The 19,300-nt window shown below is 45.0% G+C and overlaps 1 protein-coding gene across 3 annotated transcripts in view; it reads right to left on the bottom strand.

The window, feature by feature from the left end:
* Window positions 1-2,969: 2,969 nt before the first annotated feature.
* The window catches only part of efr3bb (EFR3 homolog Bb (S. cerevisiae)), a 44,178-nt gene continuing 27,847 nt past the window's right edge, over window positions 2,970-19,300 (bottom strand). For all 3 annotated transcript variants that reach the window (XM_036549479.1, XM_036549481.1, XM_036549480.1), the window contains 16 exons: window positions 17,589-17,667; window positions 17,020-17,155; window positions 16,203-16,364; window positions 15,610-15,721; window positions 13,932-13,983; window positions 13,259-13,431; window positions 12,498-12,573; window positions 12,030-12,191; window positions 11,305-11,436; window positions 10,991-11,058; window positions 10,170-10,297; window positions 9,961-10,052; window positions 9,260-9,308; window positions 8,791-8,897; window positions 8,044-8,093; window positions 2,970-7,777 (listed from right to left, as the gene is read on the bottom strand). In XM_036549479.1, the coding sequence (XP_036405372.1) occupies window positions 7,672-7,777; window positions 8,044-8,093; window positions 8,791-8,897; window positions 9,260-9,308; window positions 9,961-10,052; window positions 10,170-10,297; window positions 10,991-11,058; window positions 11,305-11,436; window positions 12,030-12,191; window positions 12,498-12,573; window positions 13,259-13,431; window positions 13,932-13,983; window positions 15,610-15,721; window positions 16,203-16,364; window positions 17,020-17,155; window positions 17,589-17,667 (1,684 nt within the window). In that variant the 3' untranslated portion in view covers window positions 2,970-7,671. The remainder of the gene's footprint in view (window positions 7,778-8,043; window positions 8,094-8,790; window positions 8,898-9,259; window positions 9,309-9,960; window positions 10,053-10,169; window positions 10,298-10,990; window positions 11,059-11,304; window positions 11,437-12,029; window positions 12,192-12,497; window positions 12,574-13,258; window positions 13,432-13,931; window positions 13,984-15,609; window positions 15,722-16,202; window positions 16,365-17,019; window positions 17,156-17,588; window positions 17,668-19,300) is intronic.

Raw genomic sequence — 19,300 nt, 5'->3', positions numbered from 1 at the left:
AAGACTACCAAACAAATTTAAGAATCTGTTTCACGAGTCTTTAAACGGCTGAATCTTCGTAAATCAGATTAACGACTATGTCATCAATACTTCCTTAATTTGTACAGAAAGGAAGAGTAATTATACAGAAGTTCAGATAGTCTGTGGATATAAAACAGTGCTGCATATGCTTAGGATATAAAGAATAATAATGCTAACTGAAAATAAAACTGGTAGTCATTATACCTATTGGTACTGTTTATTCAATGGTTTGATTGTTAATTGAAAAATGTAAACTGAAACATTTGAAACAAACAATAAGGTATGGCTTGTGCCTCCTGTGTTTCCAGCAAGCTTTCACTCAATCCTTGATAACCCACTAACCATTTATGCATTGTTAGTAATGGCATATACTCATATATTAACGACATCGTCCATTCCATTATACTCCATCTCTCTGGTCTGTGGACGTTTTTCAGTGTGTCTAATTTTGACCGTTTGTCCAGATCCGCTGTAATTCTCAGGACCTCCATTAGGGACCTCCGATTGTGAAGGCTGGTCTAGTGACATGCCTGCAGGAATTAGCCAACTGTTATTTTTCCATGCATCAAAGCAGGTTTTAAAAACAATTTCATCATGGGAATTTGATCCTTATCAGTTGATTTACTTTTCTTCTGGTCTGTTGAAGTTAGATAGAGCAGATGTTTATCAAGGAATGCTGATAAAAGCAAAATCATAAAAGACAATTGACATCATAAAGACATTTGAAATACACAAAAATGAATATAAAAAGAGGGCAATTACTTACAGCTTCTGTGTAGGATATTTTCTTTTTCTTTGAATTTTTATTTTATTTGTTGGGACAAGTTATAAGTTGAGCTTCAGTGCACCTCATTTCCTGTCATTTCTTCTTATGAATAAAAGAGTATGCTGCTTTTACATGGATTAGTTAGCGTTAGACATTTACCTTGGAAGTGGAAGGGATTGATTACTACTGATCATTGAACTACTTTACTATAGTTTGGGGGCTGTTTGTCTGGGATCTGAATAGATTTGGGCAGGACATTCCCGTTTATTTCTTTGTTCTGCATGCATGCACATCAGCCTCACTGGAAGCTGCATACCTGAATCTCAGCAAGGCCAATGGGGTGAAACATGCAATACAACAGCTCTCCAATGCAAAGACTGCAGACACGGAGTAAAATTAAATATTAGTTTATTTATTCTTTACAATAAACTTTTCACAGAATCACATTTGTTTGAAACCAAGTCGATGCTTCTAGCCTGACTGCCAGAGGAAAACAGAACTAACGGCTGGGGGGGTAGAACACGTAGAAGTTTGAAAGGTTTACAGTTAGCAGGCCCTGCATGGTCTGGCGTCAGTACCAGCACAGGTGGATGTACGGAGCACAGTAAAGGTCTAACAACATGGAGTTCAGCCTTGCTCTCCTGCCTCTAATATCTGCCTTCAGAACCAGGAGGGACAACAAGCACAAATTCCATGCATGAAAAGGATGTTTTTTTATTTTATTTTTTTTTTGAATGCCAAATTCAGACAACGGAGCTACAGTGCATTTGAGTAACATCCCACTGGTTCATGGAGGTATTTTTTCCATCGATGCAGGGCGTTAGACCCTCATAGCGGTACAATGGAGAGCATTCATGCTGGTGATTTGCAAGCAAGTCCATCCATAACTCAAAAAATGAAGGCAATACTGTACAAAACGGCAGCATCGCCTACGTTACCTTTTTAAGGAACACCAAATAAAGACACCAGAAATGAAATCAGGTATGTTCCAAGAAGAAAAACACCACGCAAGTGTAACATTGCACTCACAAAACCAATGTCCAGACAGTTGTATCTCAAGTGCAGGAGTAGGTAACTGTCCCCAAAGTGTTTCCGATGCAGACAGGACATTTGGCTGTGGCATCCTGCACTCACACTGTAACACGGTTAACACAAACACTGAGACATAAGAGCTCAACCATGCCATGCAAACACACAACACCGAGCAGCAAGGCTGCCCCAGAGTCCCTGTACACACAGACACCGCACAGGATTCAACGTGCCCTTGATGCGAAAGCACACTTGAAAATACCCTTGATATGGAAAAAAAGAAACATCCTGCGTCACTATTAAACCTCAGAGTGAATTGCTGTTTAACCATGAAAACCAGGCAGATGTCTTTTAAGATCACCTACGGTCCTGTAGTAGGTTCGTTACCGCCGTTACAAAGTGCATCCTGCACAGTACCCCTCCCCTTCACTTCTTCCACCTTCTTTTTGACACTGCCCGTTAGGGAGGAGTAGCCTTGACTGCCTCAAGATGCCAGGTTATGGCTGAGGGGCTGGGGTGGGTGTCCCTGAAAGGGTGAGATCAAAGCTGTACAGTAGTTGTAAATCATGGTTCAATCTAGAGAAGGAGGCTTTACAGACCTCTACAGCTGTCCAGCCTATTCTGCTAATGTGGCTTAGTACTGCACATGACCGCAAAACACTATGCCCAATGACTACTGCTGCCTGCCTAAAGATTATTATTGCAAAAAGATATATGGGGGAATACAGGAAAAATACATCGGGCAAATGTGTGCTCAGACTGAACTGAAGCGCAAATTTAAAGCAAAGTGATCAGGGGCTGGGGGTCACCTCAGCTGCAGTGTCACAGCACGGCACACAAACGGAAAAAATGACACCATTCACTAGAGAACCAGAGAGAGCCCGCCGCAATAAAGCCATGGTGACATCACAACACGACGACTGGCTATCGACATACAGTTTGATAAGTGACACCCTATAAAACAGACATCATTCAAGGAACAAAGATACTGTTTTTTTTTTTTTTGTAGTTGTTGTTTCTCACATACAAAAGGACACCATTCTTTTTGAAATCATCATACTGGTCAATGCAAACACACTGCACAACTGTAACAGAAACACGATAGAAATTATCAGAGAAAAATTTAAATTCTGTGGCTTGCATTTCTCCTTTGTTTTTTTTTTATATAGTACTACCTGAAATATGTTTTTTCTTCAACTATATTCTACAGTGCAAAGATCATACAGAAGTACAGTTTACAAGATCCCCAGGGCCTCAGATAGTTTATTTTCTACTGGACTGTGACTGACGCGCTGAACAAGCAACAGAAAATGGGCTTTGCCTCTCAATTGCAGCAGTACAGATGATTAAAAATGTCCTGCGTCTCTCAGTCAAATAATCTTAATGGTGCTGCTCAGTAAGATATATATCATTTCAAGTCGCCAATCTCATTGAATCTTTAGACCATTATTCTGGGATGTATCTCTGCCAGGAGCCAGAAGACACGCACACTCTGACTGTACGATGCTGTTACGATAATTACAGCTGAGCAATCTCTTCCCAGCAGCAACCTTCACTATAATGAGCTGCCGCTGAAGAGATACCTGCTCTGTATCCCATAATTCCTTGCTTAGGAATGGCTTTCAGATTCCCTCTGTCCCCTTCTTTCAAATGGATTAGGTCTTTTTCTTTTAAATTTAACTGTCAAGTGTCTTTCAGGTGTTGTACAAACTGTCCTGCTATTAGTATGACCTGCAGCAGGCAACTGCAACTCAGAATGTTTTGGGCCAAAGCAACAGGACTGTAGGAACAGCACAATGCTGTGTGTTGGAGAGATACAACACTATGTGCTTTTGAGGCCTATACTGTCTAATATATTCAGGCTTAAGACAAAAGACAAAAGTTCACACTGGGTGAGACACAAACAACAAAACGACACTGAGACCGCAGAGGAGACGATATTTCAACTGGAAATTCTTGACAAAGTTAACACTCTCCCCAAAGTTTTAAATGGTACACACAGACATAAAGCACATTTTGGGACACAACAATAGTTCATTTAATTGTAAACAACATAGCAGCTAAAAGCACATACTGTATAACGGATGACAGGATAGAACAGCGAACAGTCATAATGAACAAGCAAGGTCAATTACATGTAATTATGTAAATAGATGGAACACACAGTACTTAAAATGGTTAACAACTGGGGAAAAGATGCAGCACATATAAGAGCCAGCTGTTCAAAAAAACTGTATTTATTGTCTTAGGAATGTACAGTTTGATGTGTCTTTGTCTACATTTCCCTGTATTTGTGTCACTCAACTTTCAGCACTTAATGAATTGAATTAAATGTAATAACGTGAATTAATACTTTTTTCATGAGAGTGTCAGATCACATCGCCTGTTTTGCAGGATGTTTCATTTCCCCAAAGACTTACATGACGTTCAGTAGCTCTCAGTCAGTCATCTAAATCTCACATTGTCTTCCTGTTCATTCTAAAGGATTTCTGATAACATCTTGGCATTTAAATGGCAAACATTAGTAGGTCTGCATGCAAATTTATTCTCAAAATATTCTTTAGAAAACAGCATATATATCTGCGTTGTCTTGATAAGATTGGCACACTCTGGAGTGTATGTTTAGTTACTATTTCTGTTCAATGCAGCTGTGTATAGCAGCCGCATTGAACAGAATACATATATACAATCATATACATGTACAATCAAAACTGACCATTTAAAAGTGACCTAGCCAAGAGAGGAGAGCCTCATTCCACTAGTCTCAGATTCTTTCATTTCCATTTACAAACCCAAATTCAGAATAACATGAAACATTCACATGCATGTATTCAAGAGATTTAATGTACACTTACAAGTAAGGTTGTATTTGTAAGGCATTAATTGTAAAAGCTGTCTTGGCTCTTCATCTTCAATGTCCCAGTTGCCAGAATTGAGTGTTTAAAGTGCAACTGCGCTGTCTTGTGGCTCACCACTCTTAGCTTCACTGTAGTGCAATGTAAACAACTGTCCTGCAGCATAATTAAAGACAATGTGAGATTCATGGGGCTGCTCTTACTGTGAAATAACAGTAAGTGTGAAATCGTATCCTGCGCTATGCTAAACTAAGAGCATTACTATCTGTACTAGGTTGAAGTCTAGAATTGCTGCACGGTTCTTGTATGTCTTTCAGACAAGGAGCAAAGAGGCCTTGGGCGTGTTTGCATGCCGGGTTCCGTTTGGTCTTGCGGTAAGGGCTGGTTCCACTGCCTTTACATACAAAAACGCAAGCCAGTGGACACCAACATAACAGATGAAATGGGTACATGTGAAAATGCGCACGGCTATACAAACATACGCACCTCTACAGCTAACATAACTCAGTGCTAAGCGACTCAATTATTGAGAGGCTGCCGAGTTATCACAGCAACAACTAGCAGCTGACCTTTTCCCAGTTAGCCATTTCGATGGATGAAAAACATTTAGAGCGTCACACCTGGTGTAAATGCACGGTCCAGGGACCGAAGGCATGAACGGAAGGACAGCCGGACACAGGACGGACATCCTACAACAGGGGGTTTTATTGCCGTAGTACTTCTTTATATTGTCAGAGAATGCTGTAAACTTCAGCGGTCCCCATCCCCAGGGACACTGGAAGGGATGGCGCTAATGTTGGGATATGTCTGGTGGCCGTGCTGTACAGGGGGCTATCATGTCTACTCTCGGAAAAGGGAAAGAGATGTTGTCTGTGATGTGCTGTACAGAAAGGCATGAGGTGTGATGGCACTAGCAGAGGACATAACACTTCATGACTACAGCTAGAAGAACGGCAGTAATCTCATTGCCAAACGGGTCTATGCAATGCTCCTTTGATGGCTACCAAATGCAGGATCTAAGGTTGGACTCCATCCGACTTTGGTTTGCAGACCGGATCATTACTTTACATCATTTATATGACCCTACTGGCTTTCAATAACTGTATATATGTATAACTATATATAAGTGATGGATATATGCTGCATATCCTCTCCCATACTTCGGCAGTGCATTTTCGTTCCATTTTCTTACCTAGGAGTCATGCTGACTGGTTTCACGCAGTTGGCTTTTGCGGTTTTACATTTAAAAAGCAGATCCTACTTTTGTTAATCAGTGCAATGCAGACTTCTGTTTGTTAGTAGACAAAAAATCTCTAATTTACATATATTTAAAGATATATGCACCTATGCCTATTTATGACTACATGAGTAGTGTTAACTATCTTAAATACTAAAACAGGAAATCTTGTATGGTTAAACAATCTTAAGATCCAGTCCAATAGCACAGTTACACCAGAGTTTCAACAGACGTGCATGGCTTAAAATGCTCATCACTTTAAACTCTTAAAAAGTCCCTTCTGGCGTCTTGTATTTTTCTGAAAAGTACCAAGACCTTTCTTCAATCCTTGATTAATTAAGCCGAGTCCCCGTAAGGCACTCTCATTTTTTCAAAGAAAAAAAAAAAATTGTGACCTTAAATATCTGGCACTCTTCTTAAAACTAAAAAGCAAAACAAATGAGTTAAAAAAATACCTCTGATCTAGCACCAATGCACTTCCTGCTATCAAACAGCAAAACTAGAGCCTAAATGGTCTTCTCTCGTCAAAACAAGGAAAGTGCTTCACCGGCTTTAAAGCATTAGCTCTCTGCCACACATCTTCAAAACTAAGCTAATGAATTTGGAGCTTGCATAACATTCAAAAAGGTAGAGCCATGTTTGCTGTCTTCTCCTCTAAATCTAAGATACAAGTTTAGCAGCAGTGGCTGCTGAACTTAGACATATCTTTCAAGTAAATCGCTAAATGATAAGAGAAAAATGTATATGCAAATTTACAATATATTGACGTCCATTGAATTTTACTTATTATACATTTCTGAACATATGTGGGCAATTCTCTGTTGCCTCCTCTTTTAGAGGGACTGTAAAGTCTTGTATAGGGTTTCTACCGAGAGCACACATCAATACACAATTAAAAATAATCATATTTTAACATACAGCTTCTAAAAGCCCAGTGTACTCGATGGCTTAATCTTAACCACAAAACTAACTGCTTCGATGTTTTTGTTTGGCCGTTTTTTTTTTTTCTTTCTTATTTTATCTACAAAAAGGCATCGCTAGTTATGACTGGATACCATGACAATGTTTAGCTTTTGGACAGCAGGGGAAATGTTCCCACAGGGCCACTCGAGGCTGTGAGGACACCACCCCTGCAACATTAACATGTCGACGGCCTACTTCATGGCCTATACCCCGTTCCAATGCCTTACCATCCAGAACAGTATTCAGTGTGACAACAGTAAGTGAGCTTGAGCACTATGATTTTGGCGGCATGGCTGAATGACACAGTGGAGATGAAGGGGAGGTCCAGCCCATGTCCCCATTCCTGTTCAAGAACAGGACGCGCCGGTCCAGAGAGCGCTACGATCTTTTTCCGTAACGCAGCCCGGATTCCCCTCTCTCTCTGCCTCTCTTCCGTCTCTCAACGGTTTCGGGGCAGACACAGTGTTTCAGATGTCAGGGCCGCATCCCCACGCGGCTTTTTGGTGGCAATGGTGGCAGTAGTGGGATCTGCAGGGGGGGCATGGTGCTTCGGTGATGGGACTTCACCCTTTAGGGCGAGGCGGTGAGGGAGAGGATCGTGGGGTCAGGGGTGGAGCCGCTGATTTTTCACAGTGCAGGTGGGAGACCGAGCATCAGGCTAGCCTGGCCCGAAGGAGGTGAGAGAAGGAGCAGGAGAAGGAGAGGGAGGCTCTGTTTTCAGCTTCTACGTCCCCTCTCCACCTCCTGCGCCGGCCCGGCTGGGTTCAGGGAGGGCGCTGGTCCTCCTTCTCACCCCGACACTAGTACACACAGAGGTCGGGGAACTTCATCTCGTAGACAGGTACTGAGCGGCTCTGGGTTTGGCCGTACCCCGCCGTGATGGTGCCCGAGGGGCTAGGGGGAGGCCTGGGTTTGAGCAAGAACAAATCCAGTCACTCGAAACCACGCCAACACCAACACATCACAGAATGCACCACTGCTTTCATAACATGAAGCTTCACACAGGGCCTGAGTTTTAATATAGGGCACACAAATTCACACAGTTCAAACTCTGCTTGGTTACTATAATCTGTTTTCTCAGCTCTCCATGGCACAACTGAAATATATCTTTAAAGATTTAGTTTTGATAATGTTCTAAGGTGTTTTGAAGTGTGGATGTAACCATCACCTACCTGATTGTGATTTCAAAGATCTGGTTGAGTTTGCTCTGCAGTAACGTGGCCTATAAAAACAATAGCACAACACGATAAAAATTTCAAGCGCGAATTCTTTCCGTTATCTGAGAGCAAAGGACCTGTCGAGTTCACATCGAACTCAAGCATTCGCAGACCACGGCTTGTGTGTGTCTGTGTTTCCAGTGATGAAACACTGAGACAGATCACAGCAGATGCTCCTGGGTATGTTGAGCATGTGTCATGAGGACGCCGCGGCTGAGAAACAGAGCTAATGGAGCCTGACGGCATCAGTCACTGTCACACTCACAGGAGTGCAGCTGAGGTAACAACGCAGGAGCTGTAACCTGCTGCCTGTTCGGTAGCAAATTGGTGATGCCAGAGTCACTTACGAAAAAGGCATTTATCTTCAAATGTGACATTAATAACAGTATGTTTCCATACATCTGATGTGTTAAAAGGTGTATTACAAGGTACAAAAATAGTGTATACTGTTTATTGCCACTATTAAAGCATATACTACACAGTCTATACTGTAAGTATAAAACTGATTCCCTAAAAGTCTTAATAAACGGTATGTATAACAACATATGACAAATATTTCAACAATATTTCAACAACAATATATTCTTTATATTTTTGTCATTTTTCAATACGACAAATTCTATTTTATTGAGAGTTCTGTTTTATGAGACCCTTTTGGATATTCCCCTTCAAAATTATTTTGCAGCAGCATTCAAAACTCACCCTGGCACCGCAGTGGGCAGCTATTTCCTCGAAGGGGGCCTTCTGAAACTTCTCGACCACCTGCCTCCTGCGCTCTCTCTCCTGCTCCTCCATACCAATGCTGTCCACTAAAGAGCAGACAGGGGTGAACTGCAGTGTGACCTGAATTCTTCAGTAATTTCACTTTGAACTGAAAGTTACAGCAGTTCATACATACAACACTGAAGCAGTTACAGATGCCAGATACTGTAGAATTGCATCATCACATATGTAAGCAAGATACTTCCATTTTGAAATCATTTCAGAAAAGAACTGATATCCCCCAAAAACAAACACTGTCTGTCAAATGATTTGACAGACATATTTTTATTTATTTACAATAAGTGATGACCTCCAAACTTGGGGCAAACTCTAGGCTTTGGATGAGTTTTTAAACGCTGTCCAGAGTGATTTAAAGCCAAATGCAAACAGTTATATGGCAACTACTTACCGATGGCATTTTTCAGTGTTTCAAACGTGATCTCCTCTGCTGGAGTTCTCTGCAGAAACAGAAGCAAGATTCAGCCTCAACGCAGAGTTCAGCTTTAGTGTTTGTTCACATTGTATGGAGCAGAAAGTAACTGCAAGCACTAGGAACAATGAGAACTACAGCGGGAGACAGGACAGCGACCCACTGTACATCAGTGAGGGGATGGCTGATGGCTGCATGAGTGACAGGAGAGGATTAAAGCTGAAAAACTGAGATGACCATACCATGCTTCTTACACCAGACCAGTGCAAAAACCTACCATTATCTCATGCATGTGAGATTCTCAAAACTCAATCCTGACAGTCAGCTCTTATTTGATAGACTATCTGTCATACATAGAAAAAAGCAAATCTAAGTACTCCATCTAATGAGGACATTTAAAGCTACTGATTGTGTGATAGGAGCTGAACGCATTAGGAGCAACAGATCAGCCATGTATTTGAAAAGGAGCATGTCTGACAGCGGAGGCGGCTGGTGTAAGGGGGCGGAGTCTGTGCTCATGGGCACAGCTGTCTCTGTGTGTAAGGGTGAGCCGCCTGTGTCCACATGTGAGACATTCTTTGCGGTTTGGCAGGGCTGTATGTGTCCATGAGAGTGGCTGTCTCTGGGCACAGCTTTCCGTAAAGGCAGCCAGGGCCGCAAATGCACTTCCTATCCCTCACCTCCTCTTTCTCGGGGCTGTTCCTGGACTCCACCTCCACTTGCAGGGAGATGGTCTCACCGATGCTCTTCCTCTTCGAGAGGCGATCTTCATCTGCGGGGCAGGAGAGAGCAGGCACGGCTCATGAAGGACGGTGAGACGGAGAGACACAGCGGGCCCCGCCTCCTTCCGGCCCGGTCACGGCGATGGTGACGGTGAGGTCTGCCCTACCTGTGAGCTGCGGGATGTACGGGGTGGCCAGCCGGTCCGTGTTGTAGCCACTACCCCCCAGCACCTCCGTGATTTTGGACTGGAGGAACAGCACCTCTCCCTCCAGCTTCTCCAGGGTTTTGGGGATCCTGCGTTATACGGAGAGTCAAGTATGAGACCCAGACACTAGGCCGCGGTTAGGCCTGTTTATAGCAATGGAAATCGTGCCGCTACATTCACGAAATTCTGTTTTCGCTGTTACTTGTCCTCAACTTCCCCCCAAAGTTTTTGGATATATAAAGTACCTTAAAAGCCAAGTTGAGACGCTCTGAATAACTGATGAGAGTGAAGTGTCTCTAATGGAACGGACTTACATGAAGTTGTATACAGTACTAGTATTTGCAAGTACTTCACTTCACAGAAGATCTAAGGACGAATTGTTCTCTCCCTAGTGACAAGTGGGGAGATGAAGCGGGAACTATGCCGGCTGCTTTTGAACAAGAAACATTGTTTCGACAGAAATGGAAGGCTATTTCAAGCCCCTACATGGAGGATTCTTTTTTTGCCCATGGTCCTTGAGAGGTTTTGTCTGGTGACTCAAAGGTACACATGAGTTTTATTAACCTGTGTGTCACAGGAGGAGCTATCATGGACTGTCCACCACTGACTCATACAAACCAACCACACTTTTCGCCTCAACGACGATGCACTGCCAATTAATGTCACTGGGAGGACATTATAACTCCACCCATTTTGGAACTCATGAAGCCTCGCTCTCCCACAGCAAGCGGGAACTGCACAGCATGGCTGTCGCCGAGCGTCAGAGCTGTTGGCATGCCAACCTGGGGTTCTCGATGAAGACGTCCTCCGGCAGCAGGAAAGGGAACTCTTTCTGTCGCACCTCAATCACCTAAGGGAACACATTTGTAAGGCTGCATCTCCCTCAGTCTGTCACACATATACAAACGCAAACACACACACACGCACACGCGCACGCACACGCACACAGACACAGACACAGACACAGACACAAACACAGACACAAACACAGACACAGACACAGACACAGACACATGCACGCACACAGAGAAATGGGCATACACGTGCACAGACGCACACACACACGCGCGCGCACACATACACACACACAGCTGACCTCGTGGACGTGCTGGCAGAAGCTAGGCACGGTGGTCAGCTGGCAGATGAGGTTCAGGTAGGCAGCGGACAGGGCGTGGACGGCACAGCGGTTGTACACAGGGAGGGTGTCCTCATTGGTCAAAGCCAGGTCCTGGGAGACAAAGGCGCACAAAAGAGACCTGCTCACAGGGACATCCAATATGCCAGAGGAAGTGTTCGAGGGGGCGCTTCTGCGGTTTCCTTCTTTTGTGCAATAAATACAATCAAAGGTCAATGAAATCTCATTTCATACAGCACTCTTCATGAAGTAATTATCAGAGCACTTGAAGGAATAGAAACAATATGAGCTCTGCAGCATGGAATAGAGCATGGTGTGGGTGAAAAAGGAAGAGCGATGGCAACAGAGAAACTCACCCAGCATGACAATTATAAACACAATATTAGAAAAAATAACAGGTGTTAAATATGCATGCAATGTAATGTAATGTAGCAAAAGTTGCCGGTTTTTTCACAGCAAGGTGTGGTGTTTGGAGCACACTTTGCTACGGATCTTTCCTTTAACTTTATTTTTTCCTCTGTGGCGTGTATCATCATGTCTGCGTGACTGCAATCAGTCCCCCGTTTGCAGGGAATATAAGCAGTGATGCCCACAACATGGCAGTGGTACTGTTTAAGTAGCAGGCTAACCACATCAGTGGATATCAGGTGGTGGACTGTTTGTGGACCAGTGGTCCTAGCGGGTACCTGCAGGGCCAGAGCCAGGCGGATGAGGTCCACCACCACCTCCTCATTGGCTAACTCCATGCTGATGAGGGCCAGCAGGGCGTAGAGTGTCTCAAAGTGCGGCTGAGCGCTGTTCTCCTCCTTACAGGCCAGGAAGATGTGCCGGTACAGCTGCTGGGAATGCTGGGAAGGGAAGCAAGGCATGATGGGATACCACAGAGACGACCAAACTGCAAAACACAATACACCTAATATCCGTAACAACTATCCTGAATGAGAGGAAGTGGCTATCCTAACCTGACACTTAATGCTTTGCTCTGTCATCATTGCCTCTGCATGTCTCTGAACAAAGCATAAACAGCGATCCCAAATTCCACCTCTTTCCCCTACCCCGCACAGCTGACTCCCGGCTCATCCTAATAATGCAAGTTATTCCCCCGACGGCTGACCTCAGGTCAGCCAGATGGAGGCTGGGGAGCGAGAGCAAACCTTTTTCATGAAGAGATTATCCTGCCGAGAGCACTTGTCCACCTTCAGCTTCAGCACGGAGATGTCAGAGATGATGCTGCAAAAAGAGCGGTAAGGTGGGGTTAATGAGAGGCTACGGGCGGAAAGCAGGCGCGGTCTGACTCCCCCCCACCCCCCCGGGGGGAGCGCTCGTCTGTTCTCACATTCGCAGGCGAGCTGTCAGGGATGAGGCGGCAGACAAAGGGAAGGTGGGATTAATTAGAGGGCAGTGGATGGACTATATTCTCGGTTTGACTCTGCCGGGGAAAAAGTGATTGGTCTTTGCCACCCTATCGAAAGCGCCCAAAATGAGACATTCGCAGCTATCCCCGTTCAAGCGGTGACTGTGAAATGGGGGGAGATGATGGGGGAAACGTCATGTCTGTCAGGATCGCTCCACAGGGCTTTGCTGCTGTACGGGCCCACACTGAGAGGGGATTAAAGATTCTCAGTGTGAAGCGTTTGGAACAGTGTAATGTACTTAGAATGAAAGGAATCTGCCTCCCATTACCCACACCCATACAGCCTTCACTGCAGTGGGAGATACTGAGTATACTGTCCCAGGCAGTGAGTGCTGCTGAGAACACACGTCACAGACAGCACACATCACAGACAGCGCACGTCACAGACACCGTATCACTGTGTACGGCGTGCGTCGCAGACACACAGCCTCAGACCGAGCATGTCATCACGAGCAGAGAGTCACAGATCGTGCATCGCAGATGGAAAAGACACGGCCGTACCTGATGGAGGAGAACTTGGGACGGTTGTCGTGGCGGTCGATGAGGCTGACCAGGATCTCCAGAACCAGGAGGCGGATCTCCGCGTCCTCCATCAGAGTGAAGGACAGCAGCGGGTCCAGGAAGGAGCTGGGCAGCGCCGTCAGCATGTTGGTGGTCTGGAAGCCCGTGGTCACCTGCACAGAGCCCGGGCAGACACACAGGCTTTGGCAACACAAACGTGGTTCATAGGTAGAGACCAACAGTAAGGTAACTGTGTCCTCTTTAGGGTAATTTTTTTCATTTGTGTAAACTTAGCATTTCCAGAGCTAATTCTAATGCAAAAAACATAGCTTTTCAAGCTTAAATTTTTCTTAAAAATCTTGTCAACATAAACCAATGTCACCTTAAAGTAATTCTGAGTAACAATTTTGAGTTTCTGCGTTTTTAAAATAAAATATCTCACAGCGAAATTTCAATGTATTATTTGTAATTTAGTAAAATGTGAGAATTGGTCAAGGGTCTGATTACTGCTGCAAGGCACTGCATATGCCATGTAGTGTGCATGAGAGACGCATACACTGGTCTGGCTTTCTTTGCATTGGATTGAATTGGATTATTGAGTTCATTTCATAAAACAAGCCCAGCATTTCCCTAAAAGCGAATGTTGCTACTAGCTAATCTGTAACAGTCTCACCTGCAGCAGTGACTTCAGCAACATGACTTGAATCATCCTACTGCCCTCGAACCTACAACCAAATCAATACAAGGTTAGGGACACTCATCTCAAAGTCCAGACAAAAAACACAGTACACTTAACAAAGGGATTCCACCAGGAATGTAAAATTCATTATGTTAAAACTTCTCTTTATTAAATACATAGAGAGATACATTTATAATTTATTGAGTCATATTAAGTGATGTATAAGCTCTACCCTGAGATGATTTTCTTCATATCTTTGGAATCTGGAGACTGTTCTCCAGCCTCATTAAAACAGATTTGAAGCATTTGATGTGCAATCAATACCATAAAAACCTGAAGTTTCTATATTCTATTTAACCATGCACAGTATCCTGGTACCAGTACACACACACACACACACACACACACACACACACACACACACACATTTCTGTTCCAAAAAAAGGAGCATTAAACCATTGAAAACAAGATCACATCAAATAAAATGGATCTGGATATCCTGTTGATGTCTTGGCGAAGGTAACATAATGTCCTCTGAGTCAGGAGATTGGCTCGTGGCTTTTATGTCTTTTATAGAACAGAACAGCATTAGATGCACTTTGTGTCCAGAAAGGGACCTGGCAGAGCTCGGTTCTCAGCGTACCTCGTTTATTTAAAGAGCGCGGCCCTTTCCACTGCCTCAGGACAGTATATATGTCCTCGCTTTGCTCGCTTGCTGATGAGTCTTAAATGTCCCTGATCAAAACGGATTGTTCAGCCCTGGCCTTTCAGGAATCGAGTTATGCCGCCTCTCACGGGCTACAAAACCTGCAATTACCGTCTTTGGAACACGTTCTTCTTTGCACGATAAAATACCCAGCGGGCATAAAGTCACAGACCTCTCATTCGCTCGAGTGCCATCAAAAGAGAGGACGTCGTCTGCACATTAGAGTGTGCCGTGACAAACGCAGACAGACGCGTGGGAACCGGGTTTCAAAAGCACACGACTGCGTGTGAGAAACGGACAGACTCAGTCCAAAGCTGCTGCATGTTATGTGTACGAGACCAGAACTGCTACAATTAGGCTGAATAATATGTACATACGTTCTATGTACAGTGTTTCAAGATACACAGCACAGCAGTGTGGCGTAGTGGTGTGGAGCAGGGCTCGTAACCAAAAATTGCTGGTTTGATTCCCCACTGGGGCAATGCTGTTGTACCCTTGGCTAAGGTACTTAACCCACAACTGCCTCGGTAATCCAGCTGTATTAAATGGGTAAAACTGTAACCTATGCAAGTCACTCTGCATAAGAGCGTGTGCTAAAGGACAGTAATGTAATACAGGATTGGATGACCAATGCAACATCAGAGACAAAGGTCACAATTTTTGCATTAGTTCAGTGAGGACAGCTATCATGTTATAGCATGCTTAGAGGACATCGCATCCCTTAACAGACGCTGAGAGGCTGAACAATTCAAAATTCAATTTCATGCCAGTCCCTAGTCCGTCCGAGCCCGGTGGAAACATAATCGCAATTAAGCAACTGTTGGCCACAAACAACAGCAACAGAAGTGTCAATTTAAGCTTGTCTGTCCGCGTTTCGGGGGACAGAGCCGGCTGGCGAGAGCCGCCCCCTCTCTGCGCTTGGGGGGGGGGGGGGGGGGGGGGGGGGCTCGGGCGCGGGGGGCTCACCCGGATTTGGACGACGCCAGGCCAGGGTGCATCCCGGGCACGGGGATCTTGCCCATGATGAAGAGCATGACCTCGGAGCGCTGGTAGGTGGGCAGCGTGTTGGCAAACGAGCCTGATGGCACATAGACGGCAGGCACAGCGAGAGATGGCAGAGGGAGGGAGGGAGAGAGGGAGAGAGAGAGAGACAGCGGGGGAGAGGGAGGCAGGAACAGAGTGTGAGAGAGACAGAGTAAGGAGAGAGGAGAAATACTCTAAACACACAGCATTTAGACAAGTTTAATCAGGCCAGGGTGGAGTAGTATCCACACCATTTTTGTCATGTAAATACACACTTAACAATGTTCAGCGCAGCTTCAGTGTATACAGAAACATTCTTGTCACCTCAACCCTGAGAACCAACATGAAGCAACGCATTGTGGTGACTGCATGGGAAGGTTAAAAGTATGCCATGGGCATGCTTGAATTTATTTTACAGATTTATGACGAAAATGAAACATGAATAAGAACACCAATGCACTAATCATCCCTCCTGGGTATATAAGCAAGCACACAAACACACACATGCACGCACGCGCACACACACACAATCTTACCGATGGTTTTGATGACGGCCTCCTGGAGCTGCCGCTCCTCGTGCTCCTTGATGATCTTGGAGCCGATGTTCCCGCAGGAGTCGTATGAGCCCGTCAGCTCGTAGTCCACACTGAGACGCAGCTGCCGCAGCAGGGTGTTAAACACCTCCAGCACTGTGGGGCCTGCAGCACGCAGTCAGACAGAGACACACTGAGAGGGAGGCCTCAGAAAGACACAGAGAAACGTATCTGCACAGGGAGAATTAAACAGACAGGCCCATAAACAATGGCATCACATACATTGAGAAAAGGAGATACTGACAGAAAAGTCTACACCAAGAAAAACATTGAGAGAGACGTGCAAACAGAAAGACCTGCCCACAGTGAGTAGAGGGAGACCAGCCCAATGATGAGGGACACTACGAGAGACATGTCTATAGAGAGACCAGCCCATTATGAGGGACACTAAGAGAGATATGTCTACAAAGAGGGAGAAAAATTGAGCACTTCTATAGGTATCAGGGAGGGCTTAAGTAGGACAGCCACAACACACCAGCAACATCCTTCATATATCATACTGTCAAAAAAATATCTGTACAAGTCTTAAACACAAGGAGAATTAAGTCAGGTGAAGTGTAGGCAAACAGTTAAGTTCACTGTTTCAGTGAAGAAATATGGAATCATTCTAAACATACAATGGAGAGGTAACAGGTAACAAACACAATAGGGTATTAAAACATGGGATATCAATCTCTGTCACGCATCTCCCTCTAGTGGCTAGACTGTACCAGTGCATTAGAGCAGAGCCATACGACGACAGTCATGTTTCAACGCTCACCGACAGAGCCACTGGCTGCTATGGCGGCCGCCTCCAGCAGCACCTCCACTATCCCAGCTCGCACCGTGGCCGAGTTCTTGCTGTTGGCATCCAGGTGTCCCAGGAGCTGCTGGATCACCAGGTGGGAGTGCTGGGACTGTCGGGGAGCGACAGATGGCACGAGGGAGGGGAAAGTGGGCGAGAAAAAACACAAGTGCCTTATGCCTCTGCAACACTTTCAGAGGTGAAAACAAAACATCAACCGACACTTTTAGAAGACGACGCAGGAAAACACATGGGCCGTTCACTTTAAAATTGAATCAAAAACACGCCAATGCTGTCCACAGCAATGCCTTTGTGTATTTTTATCACAGAGGCCAAAATCTGCTAAGCAACACTCACACTTTTGCGTTTGGTCCCAAAAAGTTTCTTTGAGCCAATCAAAAGAGGCTAAAGGGCAAGTGCTATTCTTCCATTGGTCAAATAACTCACTCCACAGTTCGTCATCGCTCTGGCAGGGGGGAAACAGCACTGGCCCACAGATCCAAAGCAGGTACAGAAACCGAATGTGCGATAGATGTGCAGCTCACCTGGATAGAATACATGATGATCTTGAAGCAGCGGACGGCAAAGGTTTTGCCCTCCCACAGCGAGTGGTTGTCAAGGTGCCTGGGAACACAAACGGGGGGAGACGTGTCACCTCACAATAACAATGGCAGAGAGCGAAGGAAAGAGAAACAATGGGAGAAAGAGAGAGGGAGAGAGAGAGAAACGCAGAGGATGTGAGGGAGTGGGAGGGTGTGAAGAATAGAGACAATGGGTGAGAGCGAAGAGAGAGGGAAAGGGAAAGGGCATGAAGGAGAGAGAGGAAGTGAAGAACAGAGACGATGGGGAGAGAGAGGAAGAGAGGGAGAGAGGGACTGAGGGAGAGTGAGAGAACAGGGAGAACACAAGAATAGCAAGGAAGAGAAAGGGGGGAGGGGGGGAAAGAGCGAGGAAGAAAAAAAGAGGAAAGTCCCTTCCTGAACCCGCTCTCGCTCCTGCAATGGAAATGTTCAAACCCTGCCCACACTGTTCAGCACTCTGATCTCCTTCATAATTCATGAGCAGGTGCACCTGAATCTGACCTCACATCAGACACTGCCTCCACAGCGTCGCACTTGAGAAGCTTCCCTGAGTGCAGTCAGCGCAAAGTTCACAGGGGACTCAGCTGTGAAACTATTATGTTGCTATGCGATGTCTTCCCCAAGAAGCAGTTATCACACATTCTTCCAGGTAGTAATTCCTACTTGGAATACATTCTTTCAGATAGTAATTGTAACCTTCACGATATAAGTCGCTCTGGATAAGAGCGTCTGCTAAATGTCCGTAATGTAATGTAATGTAATGTAATGTAATGTAATTCGGGTTGGCACAGTTCAACCGGTGTGTGTAAAGAATGTAAATATTGATTTAGCAGTCAAATGTCAAGTGCAACAAACGAAAGGTCTTCGTACGATAATTTCTGGTACCTGGTGCGACTGTGTGGGTCTGGGTTTGAAATCCTCGTGAAGGCTTCAGTTTCAGTCTGAGCTTGTCTGCAGTTCCGTAGCCTGCCATGCAAGGCTGTACCTCAGCTGCAGAGCTCTGTGCTCTAACACTAGAGACTGCCTTCACAGCAGGAACCCTCCAGGGACCCCCCTATTTATGAGAAATTTTCCAGCTGTTTGAATCAGTCAGTTGCTAGCAGATCTCACAACAGCTTTACAATGAAAACCCCACCGTTTTCTTTATGGCGTATTGGTCCCGCACCGCTCCATTTTTTAAAGACTTGGTTTGATTCTCCCTCACAGGAGGAAGGGACAACACGGGGAAGCAAAACCACTGAAGAAGATGACACCTGGCTTAACCGGACGTGATTCCTAATACAAACTAAAGACATTTTTCACTAACATCTTCCCACTTTGAAATGCGTTTTGGTCTGTGCCGAGATCACAGGCATCGCAGCGAACCTCTCCAGACATTCCTCTCAGGTCTGCAGTGAACCGGCGGCAGCCTCAACGCCACGCGTCCATGGAAACGAGCAGGCACACAACGTCACAGCGCTCGTTCATCTCACAGTACCATTTACCCAGCATTCCCCACGGCCCCCCTCATCTCTGCACACCTTTACGCTTGTTTCTGTCTTTCTGTCCGTGCTCAAGATTCCCAGGCGTCAAGCAAATAAATGGAAAAAATGAAATCTCACCTGATTATAAAATACACCAACTGCAGCCAAATTATGTAATTTTTTTACTGGTACACATATAAAAAGGAGAATAAC

This window comes from Megalops cyprinoides, chromosome 17 (genome assembly GCF_013368585.1).
Source record: "Megalops cyprinoides isolate fMegCyp1 chromosome 17, fMegCyp1.pri, whole genome shotgun sequence".
NCBI lineage: Eukaryota > Metazoa > Chordata > Actinopteri > Elopiformes > Megalopidae > Megalops > Megalops cyprinoides.
The sequence above is the reverse complement of the archived record's forward strand: the minus strand, read 5'-3'. Positions and strand labels throughout refer to the sequence as shown.